Source organism: Zophobas morio, unplaced genomic scaffold (assembly GCF_036711695.1).
Source record: "Zophobas morio isolate AGI-343-1 ecotype UQ-CSIRO unplaced genomic scaffold, CSIRO_AGI_Zmor_V1 ptg000038l, whole genome shotgun sequence".
Lineage (NCBI taxonomy): Eukaryota > Metazoa > Arthropoda > Insecta > Coleoptera > Tenebrionidae > Zophobas > Zophobas morio.
In genome coordinates this window covers 4051149-4077737 of record NW_026972143.1, presented here as the reverse complement: position 1 = coordinate 4077737, position 26589 = coordinate 4051149, and the positions used below count along the sequence as shown (strand labels likewise).

Below are 26589 nucleotides of genomic sequence, written 5' to 3'. Positions count from 1 at the left end.
CGCAGGGGCATGCACCGAATATTAATTTATGCAATCTTTTTTCACCTATTTAGCGACTTAAAACCGGAATTGCTGTGAATCATCGCCGGGTTCGATTTCAACCGCTGATGAAGTCAGCTTTATTTGCAGTTTATTACGGTTTTATTGCACATTAAGCCGCTTGTTTCTGTTTGAGTTATTTCGAAACAGGTGCGCAACGTACGAAAATAAAAACCCCTCCAATTCATTATGTTTAATATTTAAATTGAATTAATATTATACAAATAAACAAATAGTAATATACAGCCTTCTTTCTCACTTATAACCAACTAGTAAAACCGGCCTCACATTTTCTTGTTTTCTGAAACAAAATTCATACTTAGTAAAACACTCCCACAGCGACTCGTTCTTACCTTCGATTTGTCTTCTATGAGACTCTGCAACACAATAACAAAAAATCAACAAAAATCCCCAACTTGGCTATCAATCTTATAATTACCCATAAACTCCAATTGCTGCTTACGGTGAGCCTCCATTAAAGCATTCAGTTCAGCCTTTTGTCTATTCAACATCTCCTCAAAAGTCTCTTTCTGCCAACCCAAAGAAAAGAAAATTATAATCCACCCGAAACACCGCACCCCTCAACCAAAACTAATCATTCAGCTAAAAAATTAGTAACTACACAAAAAGCCAAGCAGCCATATTTTAAAAAGCGCCCTTGCACCATCGTTTCGATTCCAGTATATGTCTGAATCTTACCGTCTTATTGACGAAATACGTTTCCAAATATTGTTGGATTGGCACCACTGCCTCGCACAGTCTCCTGCCGCAACAACATTTGTAAATAACTTCAGTGCTGTTGGTACGACTGTTTAAATTATCATCGAACGCGAACATTTCGATATTACTGAAACCCCCGTGCACCGTATGATAATTATCAAAATTCTCTTCCTTCGCCAAGGTCACAATGTTACTCTTCAAATTGTGCATCGAGGCGGAATGTTTAAACTTCCAGTTTTTCTTCAAGAGATCGCCCGGCGTTTCGCCCTTTTTCTTTCTCTTCTTCCTCAGTGTCTTTCTTTTAAGGCACCCGTGCACCCCGTCGCTGTTGCGCCGACTCAGCGGAGTCTTAAGTTTGGTTTTCTTAAAGTTGGTACTAGTGACCATCGTCTCCTCGTACAACTTCTCGTCTGTCAAATCCGGACAGCTGACGTTTTTATCGCTGACGTTGTTTATCACGACTTGGTGATCGTCAACGTTCGCGTTGATGTCGGGTAAACTCGACGTGAGAGATTCGTCGGGAGGGTGCACTACGATCTGGGGGTACTGTCTGAACGTTTTCGACATACGTCTACCCCCAACTGCCCTCCGGGGGTTGCCCTCCTCCAACGGTCTGCCCATTGGGAGGAGATGCTCGATTTCCTTTTTTAAATCACAATAAGATAATGATTTCTGTTTTTTATGAACATGGTGGGTATGAGAATGGTGTGCAGTGGTGCCAACTGCATGCTGCTACAATGAAAAAAAACACTAGCTACTGATCATTTAGTCACGGGCGACTCGTGTTTCACGAGAATGGAATAAAGAAACAAAGCTTCTCGAGATTTGTACCAAAATAAACAAAAAAATTAGAAGAAAGAAAATGCACAACACAGAATTAGTAGTTATAGATTGCCGGTTGTGGTTAGTGTTCGATGTTCGGTTTTTCGCAATTATGTCATAAATGAAGGACAATAAAAAACAGAAATTTAATAAAAAAAAAAGTAAAGTGTGAGAAAGAGAAAATAGATTTAGAATGAAGAAAGAAAGAGAAAGAGAGAGAAATGAGAAAAGATATGTTGGAGAGTCGTTGGCTGAGACAGAAAAAAAGTCGAGGGGAACAAACCACAAAACAAATATGAAACTAAAAGACAAGAAAGGAGTAAAAAAAAAAAAAAGAAAAACAAGAATGTCGATTGGTCAACAGAACATCGAACACTCCCACCCCCACCCCACAAGCCCCCAAAAACTCACTTTGACTCTGTTAACTTCCGGCGCGAACTCTGCAACAGAAAAACAAATCATCAATAAAAACCCTGCCGCCGCCTCCGCACCACCCCACCTGTATCCGAGGGCAAAGTAGCTCCTAAAATATTAGCCAAACTGTTAAACGTATTATTAATAACCGATGTGTAATCCGAGTCCTTCTTCGCCTCCTCGCCCTCCTTCTTGGGGGAGGCGTCGTCCGGCTGCACCAGCTTGCTGCGGTCGGGCTCCGTCACCACACTGACCTTGAACCTCGACACGCGCCTCTCCTTCTGCGGGGCGGTCGCCGCCGCCGCCACCAACGCCGCTGCCGCCGCGCCCTCGATCACCTCCTGGGGCACGATGGCCTCGCCCGTCTCCACTATCACCTCTGGCCGCGAGTTGATTTTCTTCAGCTGGTTGTTGAGGTCGGCGAGCTGCTTCACCTTGATGTCGGTCGGGGGCGGCGCGAACGGCTCGAGCTCGATGGCCGGCGAGAGCATCTCGGAGGAGGCGGCGCCACTGCCGGGAGCGCTGGGGCACGACTCGGCCTGCAGCTGCAAAAGTTCGAGAGTGAGTGGGCGGGCGGCGGCGGCGTGGGCGGTTACCTTGCTGATGGCGGTCGTGACGAGAGATTCTTGAACGGAGAGCGGCGGCTGCTGCTGCTGCGGGAATTCCAGGGTGGCCGCGTTGGCTTGGGGACTAGATGGGGCCTAAATGGACGGGAGTTAAGACTGGGGCGGCGAGAGTGGGCGGCTTACCGTGGTCTGGGTCCGGGCGAGGGGGATGGATGAGAGTTGGTGTTGCAGATTCTGGAGCTGGGCGTCGTACTTGACGTCCATTTGGGGGGTGGAGACCTGGCTACTCCTGCTGGAGGCGCTGAAATTTTAAAAATCTGATTGTATTTTCTGGAGTAGACTGATCAGATGTTCTCGCAGTTTTGCAATCTGCTGCATTATCAAATGCCCCTAGCCTTTTCTTCTTATCTGACAAAGTTTCTATCTGGTAAACATTAGACTGATTAGATTTTATCGCCATTTTAAAAATTTGCTACATTTTGCTAGTTTTTTTAGATCCGACAGATTTTCTAGATGGTAAACAAAAACAGATTGATTAGATTTTATCACCATTGCGAAAACTGCAGAAACGCTATCGGATTTTTCACTCTTCAGAAATCTGACGTCACATTGGAAATTTTTACATACACGACCAATTTTTTAAAAACGATTCGAGGTTGACCAGATTTTCTAAAAGGATTTTTAGAAACTGATTGTGCTTTCTGAACCGAACTGACGAGATGTTCTCTCAGTTTTGGAATTTGCTTTATTTTCGGATGTCACTGACCGTTTTTTCATCAGCAATACACTGGTTAAATTTAATTTTAGTCATATTTCTTGAACCTCAGAAACGCGATCGCATTTTTCACTCCTCAGAAATCTGACACCAGCATTTGTCGCATTTTCTGATAGTAATTTGAGGCCAAATTGGAAAATTTAACATGCTGGAGCAATCATTTAAAATAGAATAGACGAGATTTTTTGAAAGGATTTTTGGAATATAATTGTTTTTTCTAGACCGGACTGATCAGATATTCTCTCAGTTTTGGAATCTTCTGCATTCTCGTATGGTATTGGCCGTTTTTTCAATTTTTTTGTCAGATTTCTAAAACTTCAGAAACGCGATCGGATTTTTCACTTTTCATAAATCTGACGCCAATATCTGACGCATTTTCTAGCAATAATCGGATGAGATTTTTTGCCTTCAGAAATCTGACACTAAATTGGCAAGTTTCGCGTACTCGAGCAATTTTTTAAAAAAGATTCGAACTTGACGAAATTTTCTGAAAGAATTTTTGGATTCTAATTGCGTTTTCTGGACCGGATTAGATGTTTTCTCAGTTTTAAAATTTACTACATTTTCGGATGACACTGATCAAACTTTACCATCAGTTTCTCGTCAGATTTATAAAACTTCAGAAACGCAATCGGATTTTTCATTTCTCAGAAATGTAACACTCATTTTCTGGCAGTAATCTGATGAAACTTTTCGTCTTCAGAAATCTGACGCCAAATTGAGAAGTTTCATGTGCAGGAGCAATTTTTTAAAAAGCATTCGAGTTGATCAGATTTTCTGGTAGGATTTTAGGAATCTGATAGTGTTTTCTGAACCGGCTGATCAGATATTCTCTCAATCTTTGAGATCTGACAGATTTTCTAAATAGTAAATAGATCTGACCCATTTTCTGCAACCCCCTCACCTTTCGCTGATCTGCTTCAGACTATCCGGCGGCAGCTTCTTCACCGTGAACCCTCCCTGCTGGTGCAGACTCAGCGCGTTGTCGTCCACCGAGATCGAGTGCTGGAACTGCTGCTGCTGTTGCGCCTGCATCGACAGGTTCTGCACCGAAACGGACGCCGTCATCGCGCCCGTTGGCGGCGGCTGTTGATAAATAACGCCGGCCCCGGCTGCCGCCGCCATCTCCACCGGTTTCTGTATGTTCAACATCATCTGCGGCGGCGACGCTTGCGACACCGGCTGCTGATAATTCGGCTGCTGCTGAAGAATGAGATTCTGTTGGGGCGGAGCCTGCGCCAACACCACCGGCGGTTGCGTAACGGCCACATTCTGCTGTTGCGGCTGCTGCTGCAACTGCGTCATTTGAATCTGTTGCTGTTGTTGCGTAGCAACGAAAGTCGCCGTCGTCGTGGTGGTGGTGGTCGTGGCCGCGACGAACGCCTGGCCCGTGGAGACCTTCTTCGTGTCGGACTCCGACGGCTCCTTCTTCGGATGCATGCTGTTCTTCAGATTATCCAAACTGATCTTGAGTTGTTCGAGCGTGTTGATCATCTCGGGCCCGCACATCACGGGCTCCTCTTTATTCGTGGACTCCTCCTTCAGCGAGGAGACGCTGATTTTCTGTTCGTTCGGTTTGTCGGCTTCGAGGTTCTTCGTGGTGGACTCGACCGGAGCCGAGCTCTTGCGCAACGCTTCGATCTTCGTCGATTCCTCTTCGGGCGGGAGCTCGGCGTTGCCGCCGAAATCTTTATCTTTTGGGAGATCTAGCTCGCCGGAGAGGACCGGACTTACCAAAAACCTTGAGATTTTCCTCTGGGGCACCTGGTGGAGCGCGGTTTAGTCGTTTCGAAAAAACGCTACTAGTACTGACCTTGAGGACCGCCTGCACCTCCACCTTCTCCTCCACTTTCTCCTCGTCCTTCTTCTCGTCCCCGTCCTCATGCGGCTCAGCCTCGGTCCGCAAAATGAACACCTTCAAGTCGACCTTCTGACCCGGCACCAACTTGACGTCGTCCTTGCGTTTCAAGCTGTCGTTCAGTTCGTCCTTGAGGAGGTCCTGGCCGTCGATTTCGCTCTTCGCGTCTTCAGCCACTTCGTTCGGGTACTTCAAGACCGAGACGCAGGTGTCGCTGGAGAACGACACCGTCGTTGATTGGTCCATGCGGTTGTTCGAGACGTAGGTGTTTTCCGGTGTGTAGTCGCTCGCTGTGCTCGTTTTGCGCGAAACGGTGCCGCTGCTGTTCAAACTCTCCCTGCATCGAAGGTTTTGGGTGAGTTTTTCGGAAAGGGTGCTTTTTAAACCTTGGAAGGTGTCTTCGTAGGTGTCGTAAGTGGGTTTGATTAGCATTTGGCCGCTGCTGTCGTCGCGCTGAGGGAGATTTTTGGTAAAGTTGGGTTAAAAAAAAATTGGGAGATAAATGATAAGTAAAAAATAAAACGTCAACGAACTACTTTGCAAACAGAAGAAACAAAGAGAGTAGGGGACAGGGTCTAGTACTTACGGATCTGTGTCTTCTGTGTGTTTTTTTATGAGCGTGGCGCGTTAACGAAGCATGCCTGACCTGATGAAGAGCAGCGTGTAAAGAAGAAACGGGTTTAAAGTAACAGGGTTGTTAATTTACGTTGAAGAAACATTAGTGCAGTATTTATATAGTGCAGATATTTTAGGCTCAGTTTAAAGCAAATTTCAAGTTCTAGGACTACTAGTGAGTCTGGGGTTTTCTTTAACAAAGTATTTCAGAAGTAACAAAATAAAGAATAAACTTCAAGCGGTAATATGCAGTATAAAAAGTGAAATCTGTAAACGCATAAAAATTTCCAAAAAAATGGTAAAAAGATTGTAAAACTGCAGAAATAAGTATTTTTTTTTAATTCAACCAAAGTCGGGTCATATTTCTCTTAAAATAATTTCGCTACATTTCAAAATATTTATTAAATTAAAACATAACTGAAGCTACAAATCGACTTAACGATATTTTACTCAGTCTGTACCAAAACATGACTTTGTATCCACAAAGTTTATAAACTAGACCAAAGACAAGCAAATAAACACCTCTGAAAACGTTCCTAGTTTATTTTGGGAAATTATAACAAACGACTTAAAATCACCCACACCATGAAGTTTGTATTTTCGAATATTTTTAAAACGGAAACAACTGGTTTTAGAGACAGACATTTCCTCAATCGTTGTCAATATGCCTGATAAAGCGGTAACTTTTTTAAGGCTTCTCGGTGATCTAGAGGAGCTTGAGAACTTTATAGACGAGGTCGCGAACCATTCAAAATTAAGCATTTTAAAGCGTCGCCTACAAATGTTAGAGGAACTAAAAGTTAAATTCAAAGATTTCGTTGACGAATTTGACTCTTAATCAATCGAGCTAGCGAACGACGATGGGTCCGAAGAATGCCAGTATCGTTTTCGAGACATTCAGGTACAGATCGTCGAAACTTGCTAAATACGATGATGCAATAGACAAAAGCTTAAACAATTCGACTAATCCTCCCAATTCCTCCAATGGTAGTTCAAATAATGCGCAATTCGTTAAGCTTCCTACCATTGAGTTGCCTAAATTCAACGGTAATTATGGGGAATGGGCATCCTTTTTCGACAAATTTCAAAGTTTAATTCACGCCAATGACGGTTTAACTGATATGCAAAAACTTCATTATCTCAAAGCATGCCTGGAGAATGAACCGAAAAGAACGTTAGAATCATTAAAAACAGATAACAACAATTATAAAATCGCGGTAGAATTGTTAAAAAAACGATACGAAAATAAACGTTTAATTATTAACAACAGTATAAAAAACATTTTTGATATTCGTTCAGTTCATAAAAACGACTCCGAAACATTGCGGATTTTGTTGATCAAATAAATATAAATATCAATACATTAAAATCGTTTCGTCGTCCGACCGAGCAGTGGAGCGATTTAATTGTTTACATCATCTTGTTTAAACTAGACCACATATCAACTTCAATTTGGGAGGAATCTCTCCAAATTGGAGAAATACCATCCCACGAGGATTTATTAAAATTTTTAGAAAAGCGGTGTCAAACTCTGGACTCAATCCATATTCATAAAAATCATTTTCACAAAGATATTAAGCAAGTTACGTTTGGAAAAAGCTCAAATTATACACCGACTCATAAACGGGTGGTGCATGTAACCCGAAATACTAAAAAATATCACATTATTGTATGTTTCTTTTGCAAGAAATGTATACGTTGTTGGTGAGGATAGAGGCTATTCCGCAACATGTTCTTATTGGACATCCCATCATTTTTTTTTGTTGGTGACATTCAGCACGCTTGTTGCCCACATATTTTTTTTTTACAACTTGTATATATACTTACATATAAAAAATTTGTACATATGCTTTTTTATCAAATTACATCATGTTATCTTTAAACAACTAAATTGTTTCAAGGTGGGGGGGTTATGTTGAGTACTAAGAATCGGGGTTGTTTCCCCTTCTACCGCAGGTAGCATTCTTACCATCAACCGCCCTGAAACGATCAGTAACACAAGTGACAGTAACATCTAGACATTCAATCAATAAACACAAAACCCAAAATACAGTCCGTTACTCAAAAACACAATCAAACACATTCTGAGCTACAACACTCAACACAGGTAACAAAATTCTTCTCTTGATTTATGACTTAGAAAACAAAATTTGCATTAATGAACAATAAATTTAATTTCTTCTCTTTACTGTCACTTTGTTGACTGATGACGTAGACATAAGTTCTAAAATAGCTGTAGTATCATATACTGAAGAGTAGCATCTACCTTAAGTCGAATACCCAGACTCACTCGCCTTACTATGAACATCCCCTTTCGCCTATCATACTTTACCAGAAGAAAACCAACCCTCTACTAGCGCCCGAGCTACGCAAAAGCGCTCTCCCTCCCGCCATACCTTCTGCACGTACGGCTTCGGACTCTCCGGCACCTTGTCCGGGTTCTTCTTCAGCTGCTCCATCACGTCCTTGAGATGGTCGTTCAGGTGCCTGTGCGGCCCCGTCTTCAGCAGCTCCTGCTTGACCATCCCGTCGATGATGTCCGCCGGCGTCGTATCGAACCTATTGAACTTAAAACTAATCGTTTTCTGTTTGCAAAGCAGCTGACACTCGACCGTCCCGTCCGGGTGGACGTTCTGGACGACTAACTGTTGCCTCGCCGACGACGATCGGTGCTTCCGCGGCTTCGGCTTGTCCTCGGTGGAGGTCTCCTCACTTACTTGTTCTGACGTCGACGCGTCCTCCTTGCCCTCCTCCTTGCCGGCCAGGTCGTCGAGCGAGTCCTTCTCGGGGATCTGCTGCTGCAGGACGTACTCCTGCATCGACGGCGGCTGCGACACCGTAGACAGGCGGCGCCCGTCCACCGGTGTCGACTCGAACGTCGACATCGGCGGCAGCGAGGCGGTGGAGACGCGGTGCTGTTGGGCGAGCTTCTGTTGCAGCTCGACGAGGTTCATTGGGGGCGGAACCTCGCCGGAGAGGCGATGCGAGCTGGAGTGCGGGTCGACGGGCGGATCGTGGGGCGGCGGCTGAGTGAGGACCTGTCGAACGAATTTCAATAGGAGTATCTTTTATTGTAGAAATCCTCTAGTGGGCTATGAAATTTATTTTTAAAATAATGTTGGCAACACTGACCGTCAAATAATTGAAACTATAATGTACCTGCTGTTGCGGCTCCACGTAATTGTGAAACTGCTGTTGCTGTTGTTGATACAACTGCTGGGAGGTGTGATCGACCGATTGCTGTTGTACGAACTGTGGTGGTGCCGTTTGCGGTTGCTGTTGCTGTTGTTGTTGTTCCTGATACGACGGTTCAACCCCCGGTTGAATGTAACTTTGTTGCTGTTGATAAACCGGCTGCTGTTGGAACGTCGCCTGCTGTTGATAGTTTTGTTGTTGCTGCTGCTGTTGTTGCTGCATCAAAATATTCGCTTGCTGTTGTTGTTGAACGTACTCTTGTTGTTGTATGTTAGGCGGCGCCACCGTTGACACTCTCTGCCCGTGGATAACCGCTTGTTCCGGATAACTCTGTTGAGTTTGATAAGTCGGCTGATAATTTTGAGTGGACTGTTGTTGTTGATACGCCGGAGCAGGTTGCTGCTGTTGTTGCGGCTGTTGGTAAGTCTGAGCGGGTTGCTGTTGCTGCTGATAAGTCTGCGCGGGAGCTGGTTGTTGCTGTTGTTGCGGATAACTCTGGGTAGGTTGTTGTTGCTGCTGCTGTGGATAACTTTGCGGCGCTTGTTGTTGTTGAGAATAAGATTGCGCAGGTGGTTGTTGTGGTTGCGGATACGACTGCGCGGGCGGTTGTTGTGGTTGTTGCTGCGGATAAGTTTGCGCAGGCGGTTGCTGCTGCTGAGGTTGAGAATAAGTTTGCGCAGGCGGTTGTTGCTGTTGCTGCTGCGGATAACTTTGCGCGGGTGGTTGTTGCTGTTGCTGCTGCGGATAACTTTGCGCGGGCGGTTGTTGCTGTTGCTGCTGCGGATAACTTTGCGTGGGCGGTTGTTGTTGTTGCTGTTGGGGATAACTTTGCGTGGGTGGTTGTTGTTGTTGCTGTTGCGGATAAGTTTGGGCAGGCGCTTGTTGCTGTTGAGGCTGAGGGTATGATTGCGCAGGCGGTGGTTGCTGCTGTTGTGGCGGATACGACTGCGCCGTCGGCTGTTGCTGTTGAGGTTGCGGATACGACTGCGCAGGCGCTTGCTGTTGCTGAGGTTGCGAGTAAGTCTGCGCTGGCGGTTGCTGCTGCTGCTGATAAGTCTGCGACTGTTGTTGTTGGTAAGTCGGCGCCGGCTGCTGCGGTTGTTGTTGGTACGTCTGCGCCGGCTGCTGTTGATAACTCTGCGCCTGCGGTTGCTGCTGTTGGTAGATCTGCGCTTGCTGCTGCGCCTGCTGCTGTTGGTACCCTTGCTGGTACGCCCCCGCCTGCTCCTGCGCCATCCCCTGGTGCGCGTCCAGCTGGCTATCCACGCTCAGCCGGTGCTCCGCCTGCGAGGGCATCGCGTGCAACAGCTCCGGCTGTGAGATGCTCGACAGCTTATGCTGCTGCCCCTCGCCCTGCTGCACTTGCAGGAACTCCGCCTGCTGCGGGTGCCCCTCGACGACGTAGTTCGACTGGACGAACTGCTGCGGCGGCGGCTGCTTGTGTATTATCGGCTGCTGCTGCACCGGCTCCATCGACTGCTGCCTCTGCAGGATCGGCGGGCTCTGGTGCTGCTCCTGCTGATAGATCTGCGGCGTCTCCGGCTGCATCGTGTACTGCACGATGCCCGGATCGCTCTTCTGCTGCACATACTGCACCTGCTCCTGCTGGTACTGCTGTTCTATGCCCTGCTGCGCGTACTCCTGTTGCTGCTGCTGCTGCACGGCCACGGTCGCGCTCTGCTGCGAAATCTGCTTCTCGACTTGCTGCTGCAAGTACTGCTGGTACTGGATCTGTTGGGCCAGAGCTTCTTTCTCCTTGTTCCTCTGCTCGCGCTCCTTGTTTATCTGGGCAATCTGGGCCTTCAGCAGCTGGGCGACGGTCTTCGCGTCCTCTTCGAAGATGATACCCGATTTGGCCTGAGTGAACGTCAAAACACTGTCAAATTTTAGCACGCGTGTCACTTACCATCTCCTCGGAGATCGTGTCGATGCGGTCGGTTTCCAAGTCGAACTCGAACTGGATGGCTTCGTTCTCCTTGTGTTTGTGGGTGCGCTTCTTCGGATCGATCACGCGCAACCGAAAAACGACTTTGTTGTCGGCCTGAGAGACGACTTCGACTTTCAGGCCGAAGTCTTCCTCGAAGAAGGCGTGAGTGAGGAGGTCCTTCACTTTGGGCCGGTCTTCTTTGCGGGGGCGGATGCAACTCTCGATCACGTCTTTCACTTCGGGATTCTGCACCTTCTCGAAACTAGCGGGTTTGACGCCCTAGAAAAGAGGGAGGGTGTCTCTGGAGAAGCGGGTAGGCCTTTTTATTTAAAAATCATTATTTTTAACATTCACGTTCGACGGATTCGAGGTGTTTAGGATATTCGCAAGTTTTAACATTTCAGATTCCTAACCTGTACTGTCAAACATGTTACAGTGACAGTCGTCACGTGAGGATTATACCATATGGACCTGACAGTTTTTAAACTAAAGTGGCCTAAAACTAGTTTGTTAATTCTATTTAAATTTTATACAGACAAAAGAATTAATCACCTTTTAGTATAAAGCTAAGATCAACTCTTGTAAAATTATCTGTAAAAAAAAAGTGCCTCGGGTCACTTAATTTCCCAAGGTTTGACAATATGGTAGTCAACGGGGAACGGTAAAACAGGAAACAACATATTTAAAACTAGCAGACATTATCGTTGACACAGATCCTCGGGAACTCCGACCAAACGTCTTCCACTTTTAGTTACTCCTGTATGTAAAACCATCACCATACAGTGGGACGAAACCGAAAATAGTGACCAAAACAGTGAAAAATAAAAATTTGTTTCTCTTAAAAAATATTACCTGTACTAGACGGATAGATGACTAAGTGGTTGTTTTTCATTAATCATCATTCGTTTTAATTTACCTGTTCGGAGTGGAATAAATGATTTCAAAAGTGTTTTTTTTTTTGTTTCATGTTAATCAAATTTGTTAAAATTATTCCTAACTGTACTTCAAAGTGAGTGTTTTTATAGTAGAGTAGTTACCTACATTGTTGTCAAATTAAAAATAATTTCGTATACTTTTGAACTGATAGTAAGAGTCCCGCGTTGCCCCATTATACATTAATTATAATACTGGGTTATTAGAAGTAAAGTATAAATGTTTTTTAACCTAAAATTATATTGCAGTGAGTTTTTGACGTGACTCGTTATACACTCTAAAAAAAGCGTAAACAATTGAATTTTCACCACCTGTTCCAAATATGTTTTTTATTGTATACCCATTATAACTAATACTCCTACTAGAGTACCTAAATATATTATTTTAATAAGAGTATAGCAAACACTGACATGACACCAATTACAAAATTTTGTCAGTTTTATGTCAAAAAATCAGTAGTGTCACAAATAACATTTAGATATTGAGTAAAAAAAGAAAATACTTGTTTCTCACACACTATCTTGATAGATATAACGCAACGAGGATTTAGGAAACCGAACTAAGAAAGAGAACTAAATAATTTATTGTTTTGTTGTTTTTTACTTCCTGAGCATAAGCTAAAAAAGTTAGTAATCGAGTCACTTCCGCTTATTTAAATTGTTTTCGTGCCTTTGGTAAAATCCGTTTATTCGACTGTACTTTACAGGCGAGGGAAGTTCTGTCAAAATAACCAAAAAGTACAAAATACAAATTTAGAAAAATCTAAAAACTAGAAATCAAGAACATGAAAAATTGAAGAAACGAAAAACTGAAAAATCGAAAAACTTCAAAATCAAAAAAACTAAATATTGTAAAATCGAAACACTGAATTAAAGAAATCGGAAAATCAGATAATTGAAAAATTCAAAAAAATTTAAATTGGACAACCGAGGAATCAAAGATTGAAAATTTGATAAACTGAATAAACAAAAAATTATAGAAGAAAAAACGAAAAACTGATATAAAATCGGGAAAATGAAGATTAAAAAATCAGAAAAATGAAAAATAAAAATGGAGAACTTGGAAAATTGAAAACTTGTAACATAGAAAAACAGTAAAACTAAAAAATTGGAAATCGAAAAAGTGAAGAAACGAATAACTGAAAAAAGCTAACTGAAATTGAAAAAACAAAAAATTATTAAGAGAATTATTGCAAATTCGAAAAATTGTAAAAATAAAGAATAAAAAACCGAAGCGAAAAAAAGCGAAAATTTGAAGAAATAAAAAAATGAGGAATCGAAAAACTGAAAAATTGAAAAGTCGATTAAATGAAAAAGTTTTAAAAACCAATAACTAAAAAAAAGAAAAATTCTAAAATCGTAAAATTGAAAAATCAAAAACTGAAAAAATGAAAAATTACAAAATCGAAAAAGTGGGAAATCAAAAAATTGCAAAAAGAAGAACTGAAGAAACAAAAATTGAAACATTTACAAACTAAAAATCGAAAAATTAAAAAACGAAAAATTGGAAAGAAAAAACAAATCGAATGCAAAAATTGGAAAATCCAAAAATTATAAAATCGAAAAATTAATTGTCGAGAAATTGAAAAATTGGAAAATCCAATAATTGAGAAATGGAAAAACTCTACAATCGTAAAATTGAAAAAGTGAATAATTTTCTAAATTATAATTATTACACATTTAAAACGAAAACTAGAAAAATTGCAAATCAAAAATTGAACAAACGAAAAATTAAATAAACGAAAAATTGAAAAATCTGAAATTAAACAAACGAAAAAGTAAAAAATTTAAAAGTGGAAAAATCGAAAAACTGAAAAATTTAAAAATGAAAACTCGGAGATTAGCATATCGTAAAATTGAAGAAACAATAAAAAAAGAAAAACTGAAAAATTGCAAAATAGAAAAATTGAAGAAATGAAACATGGAAGAATCGAATAATTGAAAAATTAAAAATTGAAAACTCGGGAAATTTTAAATTGAAAAATTGCAAATCGAAAATTTAAAAAAATGAAAAACTGAAGAAATTAGAATTGAAAAAAAAAAATCGAAACATTGAAAAATCGACTAGCTGAAAAAATACAGAAAATAGAAACCGAAACCAAAAAAATGTTTAAATTATGATTATTAATTTATCGAAAACTAGAAAAATTGCAAATCAAAAATTGAAGAAACAAAAAAGTAAAACATCTGAAAGTTGAAAAATCGAAAAACTGAAAAATTAAAAAATGAAAACTCGGAGAATGGCATATCGTAAAGTTGAAGAAACAGTAAAAAAAAAACAAAAATTCCAAATCGAAAAAATGAAACATTAAAAACTGAAAACTCAAGAAACTCAAATCGATAAAATGCAAAATTTAAGTAAAGATTGAAAAATTCAATAGGTGGAAAATTGAAAAACTGAAGAATTTAATGTAAAAACTCGAAAAATTTTAAATCAAAAAACTGAAAAAACAAAAAATTAAAAAATCAAAAACTGAAAAAACAAGCGCAAAAAGCTGCGGGAGTGTTGTTTACCCCACTGGTTTTTACTTTATATCGTAAAATTGAAAAAGTGAATTTTTTTTTTAAATATGATAATTTATCGAAAACTAGAAAAATTGCAAATCAAAAATTGAAGAAACGAAAAAGTAAAACATCTGAAAGTTGAAAAATCGAAAAACTGAAAAATTAAAAAATGAAAACTCGGAGAATGGCATATCGTAAGGTTGAAGAAACAATAAAAAAAAACAAAAATTCCAAATCGAAAAAATGAAAAATTAAAAACTGAAAACTCAAGAAACTCAAATCAAAAAAATGCAAAATTTAAGTAAAGATTGATAAATTCAATAGGTGGAATATTGAAAAACTCGAAAAGTTGTAAATCAAAAAACTGAAAAAACAAAAAATTAAAAATTGAAAAAACAAGTCAAAAAAGCTGCGGGAGTGTTGTTTACGCCACTGGTTTTTACTTTATAATTTCGTAAACTTGGAAAAATTATTTTTTTTTAATTATGATTATTACACATTTAAAACGAAAACTAGAAAAAATACAAATAAAAAATTAAACAAATGGAAAATTGAAAAATCATGAAACTAAAAAATCTAAAATTGAAAAAACGAAAAATTAAAAATCCAAAAGTTGAAAAATCGAAAAACTGAAAAATTTAAAAATGAAAACACGGAGAAGAGAGTATTGAAAAATTGAAAAAACAAAAAAAAATTGAAAAATTGTAAATAAAAAAATCGAAAAAATAAAAAATGAAAGAATCATTAAATTGAAAAATTAAAAATTGAAAACTCGGGAAATTTTAAATTGGAGAATTCCAAAATCTAAAATGAAAAATTAAAAAATTAAAAATTGAAAAAACAAGTCCAAAAGCTGCGGGAGTGTTGTTTACGCCACTGGTTTTTACTTTATAATAACGTAAAATTGAAAAAGTGAAATTTTTTTTAAATTATGATTATTAATTTATCGAAAACTAGAAAAATTGCAAATCAAACATTGAAGAAACGAAAAATTGAAAAATCATGAAAATGAAAAATCTAAAATAGAAAAAACGAAAAGTAAAACATTTGAAAGTTGAAAAATCTAAAAACTGAAAAATTAAAAAATGAAAACTCGGAGAATGGCATATCGTAAAGATGAAGAAACAATAAAAAAACCGAAAAATTCCAAATCAAAAAAATGAAAAAATAAAAACGTGAAAACTCAAATCAAAAAATTGCAAAATGTAAAGATTGAAAAATTCAATAGTTACAAGATTGAAAAATTTAACTTAAAAACTCGAAAAATTTTAAATCAGAAAACTGAAGAAACAAAAAAATTAAAAACTGAAAAATTGGAGCAAATAATTTTTATAATTTTCTAAAAGTGTGTCGAAATAAGCGTCGGCCAATTTTTTTTTCCTAAAACTTATCCACTTGTGACGCTACGATTTTTTGACAATTATTTGACGAAATTTTGGATCATAAATTGCCGTCATGACTCATCGTTTGCCCTTCCCTATTTCTGTTTTGTCTAGATATACTAATCACCATGTACCACTTGTAATTACATTCGTCTTAATATTGTTATGTTTTTTGAATATTAATTTTCTGTAATGCGTACCCAAGGGCTTACACCCCTCATAACGACGTCATAAAATTTGAGTATACACAAAAACAACATTCCGAGTTAGTTTCGTCGATCCGCCCCCCACTTACCGAGATGACCTTCTTGTAGATCTGCGCCGGCCCCGTACATTCCGAATACGGGTACTCGCTCGTCGCCATCTCCAGCATGCACATCCCGAACGCATAAACGTCGACCCCCTCATCGTAATGCTCCTCGTACATCTCCGGCGCCATAAATTCGGGCGTGCCGATCACCTAAAACCGTCTCTAGATCAAACCTCACTTTCCTCGTCCACGCAACCCTTACAGATTTGGCAAAACTGCGATTCTTCAAAGTGGCCAAACCCAAATCACCGATCTTGACTAAACCGGTAGTGCCCGTGATAAAAATATTATCACACTTCAAATCCCTATGGATGATCGGTGGCGACCTCGAATGCAAAAAAGCCAAACCTTTCAATATCTGCCTACACCACGACTTTAACACCTTCGGATTGATCTTCTTGAACCGGCGCAAGTACGTCTTCAACGTGCCGCTCAGCATCAGCTCGGTTACCAAAACGATATTCTTCTTTTTCGTACCTGTGGACTCCCAGTAGTTGTAGAAGCGCACGATGTTCGGATGCTGGAGCTTCTTCAGCATCTCGGCCTCCTCGCGGAAGCGCAACCGCTCGGCCTTGTTCAGCTTCTTCTCCTGGAGCTCGCACCAGGCCACCGCGACGCCGGTCTGCGTGTCCAGGCCCCGGTACACCGTCTTGAACGACCCCCGCCCGATCTCCTCCTCGTACTTGAAGAACCTGCCGTCGGGCGACACCGCGATCGGCCGGTACACGTCGTCGTCGTCCTCCTTCGGCCGACTCAAGTCGACCACCAGCGGCTTCTCGATGTCGGCGCTGTTCTCCGCGTTCTCGTCGTTGCGGTGGAGCTCGTCGATGGCCTGCTCCGTGATCTCCGTCATCTCCGTGCTCACGAACAGGTTCTTCGGGATGTTGTAGCGCGTCCCCACCTCGAGCAGCCGCTTGTCGTTCGCCGCCTCCGGCTCATCCTCGGCGTTCGAGTCGGTCTCGACGGGGATGAGGCACGTGACGCCGCCGTGCTTCACCGACTTCTTGTTGCGGAACTTCTCGCTGATGATGCGGTCCACGTTGTCGGAGAGCTCGGTGATCACCTGGCCGGCGGCGAGGGCTGAGTCGGGGATCTCGGAGCAGGAGTCGTGGTACTCCTCGTACTCTTCGACGAAGTTCCGGGCGTCGAGGAGGTTGTCGGTGGACGGGGTGTGCGAGATTATCTTCGGGGAGAGGATGTCGCCGGTGATGCAGCGGAGCCGGTTGGCGTAGGTGAGGTCCGCGGAGAGCTTCTTCCGGGTGCTCTTCTCGACCTGGAGGCCGTTCTTTTGGATTATCTGGAAGGCCATGTCGATGATGCCGTCGATTATTTGGGAGATGTCGGAACGGAAGTCGCTGCTGATGCGGATGGGTATGTCTACGAACAAGAAGCTTTAAAACTAACACAGTTTGACACACTTTCGCCGGAAATGAATACAACCAAACTAAATTTTAAAATCACCAACAAACGTTAACTCTACCGCGACATTTGTGACTCTGGACCTCAGAAGCATCGGTTTGGGTGTTTTCACAAAACCTAGCAAAATTACAGTCATTAACGTTAGAGATAACGACTTAAGAGGCATTTAAGATGCATGTACTTAGTGCTTCTTACCACGCCCTCCATAAGAAAGAACACAGACAGGCAGAGGTGATTTTGGACTTCTTATACACTTTAAACTGTTATTTTTTATAACTCTAGATCTCAGTGACATCAATTTATACTTCAAATTGATAAAACGATTAATTTCAAGCAGAAACTTGTCTTACGTACATACAAAAAAAAGACACAATTGTTCTATAGTGACTTCGAAAACCGGAACCTACTATAGCCCAAAGTAAAAAAAAATACGTATTTCTCACCTAAGTGTTAACATTGGCTTCAACACACGTTACATTTTACACACCAAACAAAAAAAAACTACCGTACGCACTTCATGCAAGTGATGATTTAATCAAAACCCTCTATCATCAATTCACTGAAGATCTTATCTATTGTATAGAAAGATAAATGAAACTTTCTTGTTAAAAATAACAACTGAGAAAATACCACATGATTAACTTTGATATAAAAAAACAATTGCGCCATTTAACTTCCGCAAATTATCAACAAACTTGAACAAAAAAAATCTACGTTACTTTCTTTTAATATCTCGTTAATGACGCTTAATACCGACACTCGAAAGAGCCGCAGTTATCTTTGGCTAAAATTAAAACATGGATTAAAAAATTTCTGACATACCTTTGGGCTTGTCAATCTTGCGAATATCCTCATCTTCGTTAAATAGTTGAACATTGCAAAATCTCTTCCTAAACGGCGCTAGATTTTCGATAATATTGTCATACGGAATAGACGAACAGCTGTGCGTCCTGACTTTCTTCTCATCGTTCATCTCCCTCTCATCAATCTTCGTAAACGTGTATCTGGAATGATAACAAATTAATCGCTAATTTTGGGATTGTAATGACTACTAAATATTTGAAAAAGATGTTGAACCACAAATATGTTCATGCATATTTTGAGTGTAAAAACTGAAGTTTTTGAAAACGAATTTTTCATGATGTGATTTTCGATAAAATTATATTTTCCGGTTTTAAGGATCTGCCATATACGTAGTATTATGTTATCTTCACCTCTTTAACTACACTTTGGTGTTCTTCAAGTATCCGTTATCGGTCCTAATCTATTTTTAATTTATGTTAACGACATATTTACTGCGGTTCAATCTCGTGATTTAATTGTTTTCGTTGCCGATTTCTTATTTTTCATCAAATAAAGAGGAACTCGTAAGAACAACGTCGATTGTGCTTAGTTTTCATTTTCGCTAATTCGTTTCGCTTATTGTTTTTCCAATTTTCGACAAAAAACAGTTTTTTGCTACATCTCGACCCTGTTTCAGAATTTTATAAAAAATACGAGAGTCGGACATCCATAAATCGAATCTTCGAGGAACCCTAGTACTCTCGAGTAAAAGAAACTTCGATTAAACAAAATTAAAAAATTGTACACTAAAAAACAAGTTTCATAAGACGTTTTTTTTGAGTACGAATCCCAAAATTAGAAAACGAGTCACCAGACGAGGGATGAATGCCCTAAAATGTCTTACGAAACGCGTATTTTAGACTATTTTGCCTAGTTCGGACCTTTTTTATTCTTATTTTTCCATTTTAAAACAAAAATTGGGATTTTTTAAATTGTAGGGAATTTGGACGTGGTTGGTACGACAAATGTCAGATTTAACATTTGACGTTTAAATTTTCACATAGCAGTAAAATGGGTCATTTTCAGCAAAAATTATGACAAGACACTAGTAAGATAACTACCTATATTGTAAAGGCTAAATAATAAGTGGTCAAAAGGTTTTTCGACAGAACTTCCCTCCCTTCTGAAGTACAGTCCAACAAATACAGCTTCTGGGAAAAATTATAAAATGTCATTTTGCGGAATTTTACTATTTCGTAATAACCTCTATAGAGTAAAAACTTTCGCCTTCTTAAAAAATGACACTTGAATCCCCTGAGAAGGTTTCACCTTATTTAAAAAAGGACATTGGGACCCCAGAGAAAGTTTCACATTCTTAAGAAAAAGACATTTGGGGCCCCCGAGAAGGTTTCACATTCTTAAAAAAACACGGTTGGAACCCCCAAGAAGCTTTCACATTTAAAAAAAAAACAATTGGGACCCCCGAAAAGGTTTCACATTCTTGAAAGAATACATTTAAAAAGACAGCTAGGACCCCCGAGAAGATTTCACATTAAAAAAAAGAAGACATTTAGGCCCCTGAGAAGGTTTTATTTTTAAAAAAGACAGTTGAAATTCCCGAGAAGGTTCACATTCTAAAAAAAAAACATTTGGCGCCCCCGAAAAGGTTCTACATTTCTAAAAAAGATAATTGGGAAACCTGAGAACGTTTCACATTCTTAAAAGAATACATTTGGGGCCCCCGAGAAGGTTTTACGTTTTTAAAAAAGACAATTGGGACCCCCCAGAAGGTTTCACATTATAAAAAAGCCATTTGGGGCCCTTGAAAAGGTTTTACATTTTTAAAAAAGATAGTTGGGACCCCCGAGAAGGTTTCACATTCTTAAAACAATACATTTGGGGGCCCCGAGGTGTAACGTTTTTAAAAAAGACACTTGGGACCTCCGAGAAGGTTTCATATAAAAAAAAGACATTTGGCGCCCTTGAGGTTTTAGATTTTTAAAAAAAAAAAGTTGGGACCCCAAAGAAGGTTTCATATTTAAAAAAAAAGACATTTGGCGCCCCCGAGAAGACTTTACATTTTTAAAATGACAGTTGAAATCTCTGAGAAGGGTTCACATTCTAAAAAAAAAAAGCCATTTGGGGACCTTGAGAAGGTTTTACATTTTTAAAAGACAGTTGGGACCCCAGAGAAGGTTTCACATTTAAAAAAAAGTCATTTGGCGCCCTTGAGAAGGTTTTACATTTTTAAAAAAGACAGTTGGAACCCAAAAGTAGGTTTCATATTAAAAAAAAAACATTTGGCGCCCCCGAGAAGGTTTTAGATTTTTAAAAAGAGACAGTAGAAATCCATCCCCGAGAAGGGTTAACATTCTAAAAAAAAAACCATTTGGGGCCCTTGAGAAGGTTTTACATTTTTAAAAAAGATAGTTGGGACCCCCGAGAACGTTTCATATTCTTAAAACAATACATTTGGGGCTCCCGAGAAAGTTTTACGTTTTTAAAAAAGACAGTTGGGACCTCTGAGAAGGTTTCACATAAAAAAAAGACATTTGGCGCCCCCGAGGTTTTACATTGTAACAAAAAGACAGGGGGGACCTCTGAGAAGGTTTCACATTTAAAAAAAACATTTTGGGCCCCCGACAAGGTTTTACATTTTTAAAAAGATAGTTGAAATCTCTGAGAAGGGTTCACATTCTAAAAAAGAAAGCCATTTGGGGCCCTTGAGAAGGTTTTACATTTTCAAAAAAATAGTTGGGACCCCCGCGAAGGGTTCACATTCTAAAAAAGAAAGCCATTTGGGGCCCTTGAGAAGGTTTTACATTTTTAAAAAAGACAGTTGGGACCCCTGAGAAGGTTTTACATTAAAAAAAAGCCATTTGGGGCCCCTGAGAAGGTTTTACATATAAGCCATGATCCGTGATCTGATACACATTCTAACCGATTTCGACCATAATTTCTTGCTGTTTCAACTTTCGAATTCTCAGTTTTTCGAAATTTTAGTTTGGGGACTTTTCAGTTTACTCCTATTTATTATTCAATTTTTGGATTTTACAACTTCTCAATTTTTCAATTTCTCGGTTTTCAGTTTTTCTCTTCAATTTTACGATTTTTAAATATTTCGATTTATAAACTCTTTATTTGTCGATTTTTCAATTGATTGATTTTTCAGGTTTTCTGGTTTTTCAATTTTTCAATTTTTTCAGGTTCCGATTTTTTAACTTCACTTTTTTTATTTTTCGATTTCTCAATTTTTCAAATTTTTAATTTCTCAGTTTTTGGACTTTTCAGTTTTGGGATTTTTCAGTTTACTTATTATTCAATTTTTCGTTCTTACGATTTTGCAGGTTTTTGATTTTTCAATTTTTCGATTTTTTTAAGGTTTCGATATTTCGACTTCACTTTCTTGATTTTGCGATTTCTCAATTTTTCGATTCTTTAGGTTCTCAGTTTGTCGATATTTCAGTTTTGGGATTTTTCAATATTTCTGTTCTTCGACTTTTCCATTTTTGACTTCTGGATTTTTCGATGTGATGACTTTTTACTTTTTCGATTTTTAAATTTTAGATTTCTCAATTTTTTGGTACATATTTTATTTTTTCAATATTTAAAATTTTAGATTTTTCGATTTTTCATTTCAGCTCTTCCATCTTTCAATTTTTCAAATATTTCGATTTTTCGACTTCCCGGTTTTAGATTTTCTGTTTTTCAATTGTCGTTTTTACAATTTTTCGATTTTTAAATTTTAGATTTTTCAGTTTTTTTTAAATTTTTGATTTTTCGATTTTTCATTTCAGTTCTTCGATATTTCCGTTTTTCATGTTCTCAAATTTTTCAAATGTTTTGATTTCTTAATCTATCGATTTTTCGACTTCCCGGTTTTTTCAAATTTTCGATTTTTCAAATTTGGCATTTATAAACTGTCAATTTTTCGATTTTACAATTAATCGATGTTTTGATTTTCCCATTTCTTGACTTTCGAGAGTTTCGATATTCCTGTCCCTCAATTCTTTAATTATTCGATTTTTTATTTTTTTAAGGTTTCGATTTTTCGACTTCACTTTTTGGATTTTTCAATTGCTCAATTTTTCGACTTTTTGGATATTTCAGTTTTCGGATTTTTCAGGTTATTAGATTCTCAGTTTATCTTTCATTTTTCAGTTTTTCGATATCTCAGTTTTCAGATTTTTCAATATCCCGATTCTTCGACTTTTCGATTTTAAATTTTAGATTTTTTAATTTTTAAAATTTTAGATTTTTCGATTTCTCCATTTTTCAGTCCAGTTCTTCGATATTTGAATTTTTCAAATGTTTTGATTTCTTAATCTATCGATTTTTCGACTTCTCAGTTTTAGATTTTCTGTTTTTCAATTGTCATTTTGTCAAATTTTCGATTTTTTAATTTTTCAAATTTGACTTTCATAAACTCTCAATTTTTCGATTTTTCAATTAATCGATGTTTTGATTTTCCCATTTCTTGACCTTCGAGTGTTTCGATTTTCCTGTTCTTCAATTCTTTAATTTTTTAAGGTTTCTATTTTTCGACTTCAGTTTTTTGATTTTTCGATTTTTCAGTTTTTAGATATTTCAGTTTCAGGATTTTTCAATTTTTGGACTTTTAAATTTTAGATTTTTCAATCTTTTGATATTTTAATTTTTCAATATTTCTTAATCTTTCGATTTTTCGACTTCCTGGTTTTAGATGTTCTGTTTTTCAATTTTTTATGTAGGCCTATTTCGGTTTCTCAGTTTTTCTAGTTTTCCATTTTTTCGTTTTTTGATTTTTCCGCTTTTCCAAGTTTTCAACTTTTAACTTTTTGTTTGTCGATTTCTCTATTTTTCGATTTTTCGACTTCATCACTTTTCGATTTCTCGTTCTTTTGATCTTTCAATCTCTCAATTTTTCAATTTTTCGAATTTTTAAGTTTTTTGACTTCTCGATTTATCGAGATTTGGATTTTTCGATATTTTGATTGTCAATTTCTCAATTTATAAATTTTTCGACTCCACGATTTCTTGATTTTTGATTTTTCGATTTCCAGTTTTTCGATGTTTCCATTTTTCGTTATTTGGTTTTTAAATTTTCGATTTTTGAATTTTACATTTTTTCGATTTTCTGATGTTTCATTTTTCGATTTTCAGTTCTTCGATATTTCGATTTTTCAATGTTTCAGTTTTCCGGTTTTTTAAGGTTTCGATTATTAGATTTCACGAATTTTCGATTATTTTAATTTTTATTTTTTTTTCTCACTGTTAATATCATCCAGTGTATCGAAAACAACCACAAAAATTGTCACTAAAAACATTTAAAAATTCATGCAAAAAAGAACAGTGTTTCCAAAACATTTTCCCGAAAAAAATCCATTGGGTTATTACCATTTCAACAATATTCTTAGTTTAAGACGTTTTGCTAGTATAAAACACAAATAAAGAATTAATTCTTAGTTAAACAAAATACGTAAAATCATCTAAATATGTGCCAAAAATATTCACTTAGTCGTTATAAAAACCGACCAATGAAATTATAGCCCAAACGAACCAAATCGCTTCTGAACGCTTAGAGTCGACATTGGCCTGAACGCGGTCTGGTCTGTAGATCAAACAAGTTCTGAGTTTTCAACATATTATAAGATCGTAAAAAATTTCATCAAATAAAATTTAACCACATGTATAATACTAGCATATATCAATACCAATACTGTAAGAAAATATGTCAGCAAACACTTATTTTGCTAAATTTATGTAACAAAAGCGTTAATACCTATCCAACGAATATTTAAAATTGTCTCCTCATCAAATTTTTCCAAGTACAAAAAGTAATTGTCAAAGTAATGAACTTTTTTCGGCCACAGCAAAAACTTTTGCAGCCTAGGCAATAAAATGGGACTTTGCATTTACTAATTGTCATAACAGAAACATGAACAATCCGATTCTTACCTATTCAAGCTCGTCGTGGTCGTGACCACGTTGGTGGAGACGACGTCCGTGGTGACCGTCCTCACCGTCGTCACCACCTCCCTCTTGTCCTCGTCGTTGCTCGCGGCCTTCTTCTCCTTCTTGCTCTTCTTCTTCCCGCCGACCGGCTTGGCCTTGGGCTTCGGCTTCGCCTTCTTGGCGCGCTCGTCGTCGACGACATGGTAGCCCTTGTTGTTGGTGATGATGTCCGGGGACGTGGAAGTTTGATCGATGTACTCTATACTGTCGAATTTGCCGAGGTCGGCGGGGGCTAGCGAGCTCTTACTGCTGGTATTTTGGTTTTGGTTGTGGCAAGTCTGGCTTCGAGCAGGGGAGGAGGATCCGCAAGCCGGGGAGTCTTGCGTAGCCTCCTCCCCCACGTCGCAAGGTTTCGTCGATGCGTTCGATAGTGTCCGCTTATGGCTGGCCGGTTTCGAGTGCCTGGTCAACGATTTCGTCCAACCATGGAAGCTTTTCGTGCTACTTTTACTGGTCGTGCTTGCCTCGCTGCCTTTGCGTGGAATGGTCGGACTATTGGTACTGGAAACAGGGGCGGTGAGTGGCGGCGGGAGCGGCGCGCGGTGTATAATGCTACTACAAGGGGTGCGAATGACATACATACAGAATTTTTTTTAGTTTCTACAATTTTGATTTCTTCCAAGAATCTGAATACATATTGCAAATTTTAGTTAACGTTGCAATCTTAAAATACTTCTAGAATTTCGCAGTAATCTATCCAAGGTCTAATAAATTCGTCAGCAAACAAACACTAGGAAAAGGGAACTACTTTTTCATATTCTAGAAATTACGAAACAAATAGGATGTTCGGAGACTAATAAGAATCAAGCTTGTGTGAGTAAGTAGCACCTTGGAACGTGTTTTTTCTCAATATCAAATGATAAACTGGTCATGAATCAATCTTTGATAAAAACGGAAAACTAAAACACTTGAATAAGAACAAACTCTAAACATTCACCCACAAAACTCAACAGACTTTATAATTGTACCAGTGTGTCATTTTATAGCTTCTAGATAAGTTAACTTCATAATTAAGGTTTCATTTCCAAAAATATCACTAATAAGGAATGTCTGGTGAAGATATGATACTTATAAATATTTTTATTTTCTTACTAAAGAAAAATCACAGAATGGGTTTATTAGTCACATTTTTTTGTATGAAACATTTTGTGAAAATATTAAATCTGACGTGATCAGTCCACACATACCAATGTTACAAAGCTCACATGAATCACCTAGTGCAATAATCCATTCAGCGATGAGTAATAGATCAAATTACAAATAAACAGTAGACACTTTTTAAACAAAAACCGGCGCCCCGATATAAATAAATAAACACAAAGATAAACCAAATATACTTAAGTAAGTGAGTAAACAAACAATTAAGTAGTAATTACCACTCCTACAGTAATAATTCTGTTTTGTTTTGCGGGAACACAAACAACACATGCAAAAACAATATTTGAATCAAATATGAATTAGCATCTGGCTGTTGTTTTCTGCATTGATTACGCAGAACTTTCACGATAAGATTGTTACAGTTTGGCTTAAATCGTTTTTTATTATCTCTTATTGCCGCCTTGTAGAAGCAAGTATACTTATATAAACAACTAAAACATATATAAAAAAAAGAAAAGAGACAATCTTTTCTTTTTTATTTTTGCTTACTGTTCTTGCTCAAATTTCGGGCAAGATTGCCCCGTGGTTCTATTTTTGTCCGGATGGCAAGCCTGACAGCGACTCGCTCTTAACGATCGTGCATTGGCCGAGCTTCCTTGTCCAATGTCATTTCGTAAGAAGTTCGGTTGGTAACGTTTGTAATCTTCAAATTCCAGTCTGACCAATAAAATCACTCGGTTCGAGAGAAACCCGCCTTATGTCCATCAAACACCAATGAAAACTTGCGAATATTTTCTTACTTAATAAACGATACAAACACGAATTCCGGTCTCGAATTAAACTAGAGTGAGTATTCAGTCTTGTCGATAAAACAAATCTGGAAAGAGACAGCCGGATTAATTCGTTGCGGTTTTTGCGACCCCTGTGAAAAAATTTCACGGTACGCCTATGGAGGACATATGTCAAATAATTTCTAGACTTTTTTCTTGGCCATGAAAAGTGATTTTATTATAGCAATCGATCCACTTACTTTTCGACGAGATTTCCGTCTCGAATACCGCTACAGTCGATTAAATTCGACTTTATTTTTGACTATTTCATTGAAACGCACACGCCAATTTCGCCAATTTTTTCGATGAAAGAGTCGACATTTCAATTGAAAAAGCACATGAAACTAATCGATTTTGTGAGAGGTATCCTGATTCAGCAGTATTACACTAAATTAACGCTAAATT

At 38.6% G+C, this 26589-nt stretch overlaps 1 protein-coding gene across 7 annotated transcripts; it reads right to left on the bottom strand.

Annotated features, from left to right (window-relative positions):
* Positions 1 to 217: 217 nt before the first annotated feature.
* LOC135140189 (serine/threonine-protein kinase Wnk-like) lies at positions 218 to 26101 on the bottom strand. Of its 7 annotated transcripts, none has more exons than XM_064070623.1 (18): positions 25904 to 26101; positions 24200 to 24757; positions 18302 to 18483; positions 16263 to 17437; positions 16046 to 16210; positions 10911 to 11210; positions 8969 to 10861; positions 8527 to 8847; positions 5150 to 5647; positions 4241 to 5100; positions 2745 to 2862; positions 2592 to 2696; positions 2081 to 2540; positions 1993 to 2021; positions 739 to 1491; positions 479 to 569; positions 393 to 416; positions 218 to 340 (listed from the first exon to the last, which is right to left on the bottom strand). In XM_064070623.1, exons 3-18 carry the CDS (start codon positions 18450 to 18452, stop codon positions 324 to 326), a joined length of 6960 nt encoding a protein of 2319 aa, XP_063926693.1. In that variant the 5' UTR covers positions 18453 to 18483; positions 24200 to 24757; positions 25904 to 26101; the 3' UTR covers positions 218 to 323. The 7 variants fall into 7 exon arrangements, with proteins under 7 accessions (XP_063926693.1, XP_063926691.1, XP_063926690.1 ...); XM_064070621.1 differs by lacking the exon at positions 25904 to 26101 and adding an exon at positions 25085 to 25188 and having other exon boundaries at positions 739 to 1488; XM_064070620.1 differs by lacking the exon at positions 25904 to 26101 and adding an exon at positions 25085 to 25187.
* Between the last annotated feature and the right edge of the window lie 488 nt (positions 26102 to 26589).

What these genes read in the sequence shown, in the direction of transcription:
- LOC135140189 (XM_064070620.1), bottom strand. Translation starts at nt 25,128, where the DNA reads ATGACCAGTTTATCATTTGATATTGAGAAAAAACACGTTCCAAG. An exon ending in GAGAAAAAACACGTTCCAAG is followed by an intron (nt 24,758 to 25,084) that starts GTGCTACTTACT and finishes CCCTGTTTCCAG; the next exon opens with TACCAATAGTCCGACCATTC. An exon ending in AGGTGCAGGCGGTCCTCAAG is followed by an intron (nt 5,101 to 5,149) that starts GTCAGTACTAGT and finishes GCGCTCCACCAG; the next exon opens with GTGCCCCAGAGGAAAATCTC.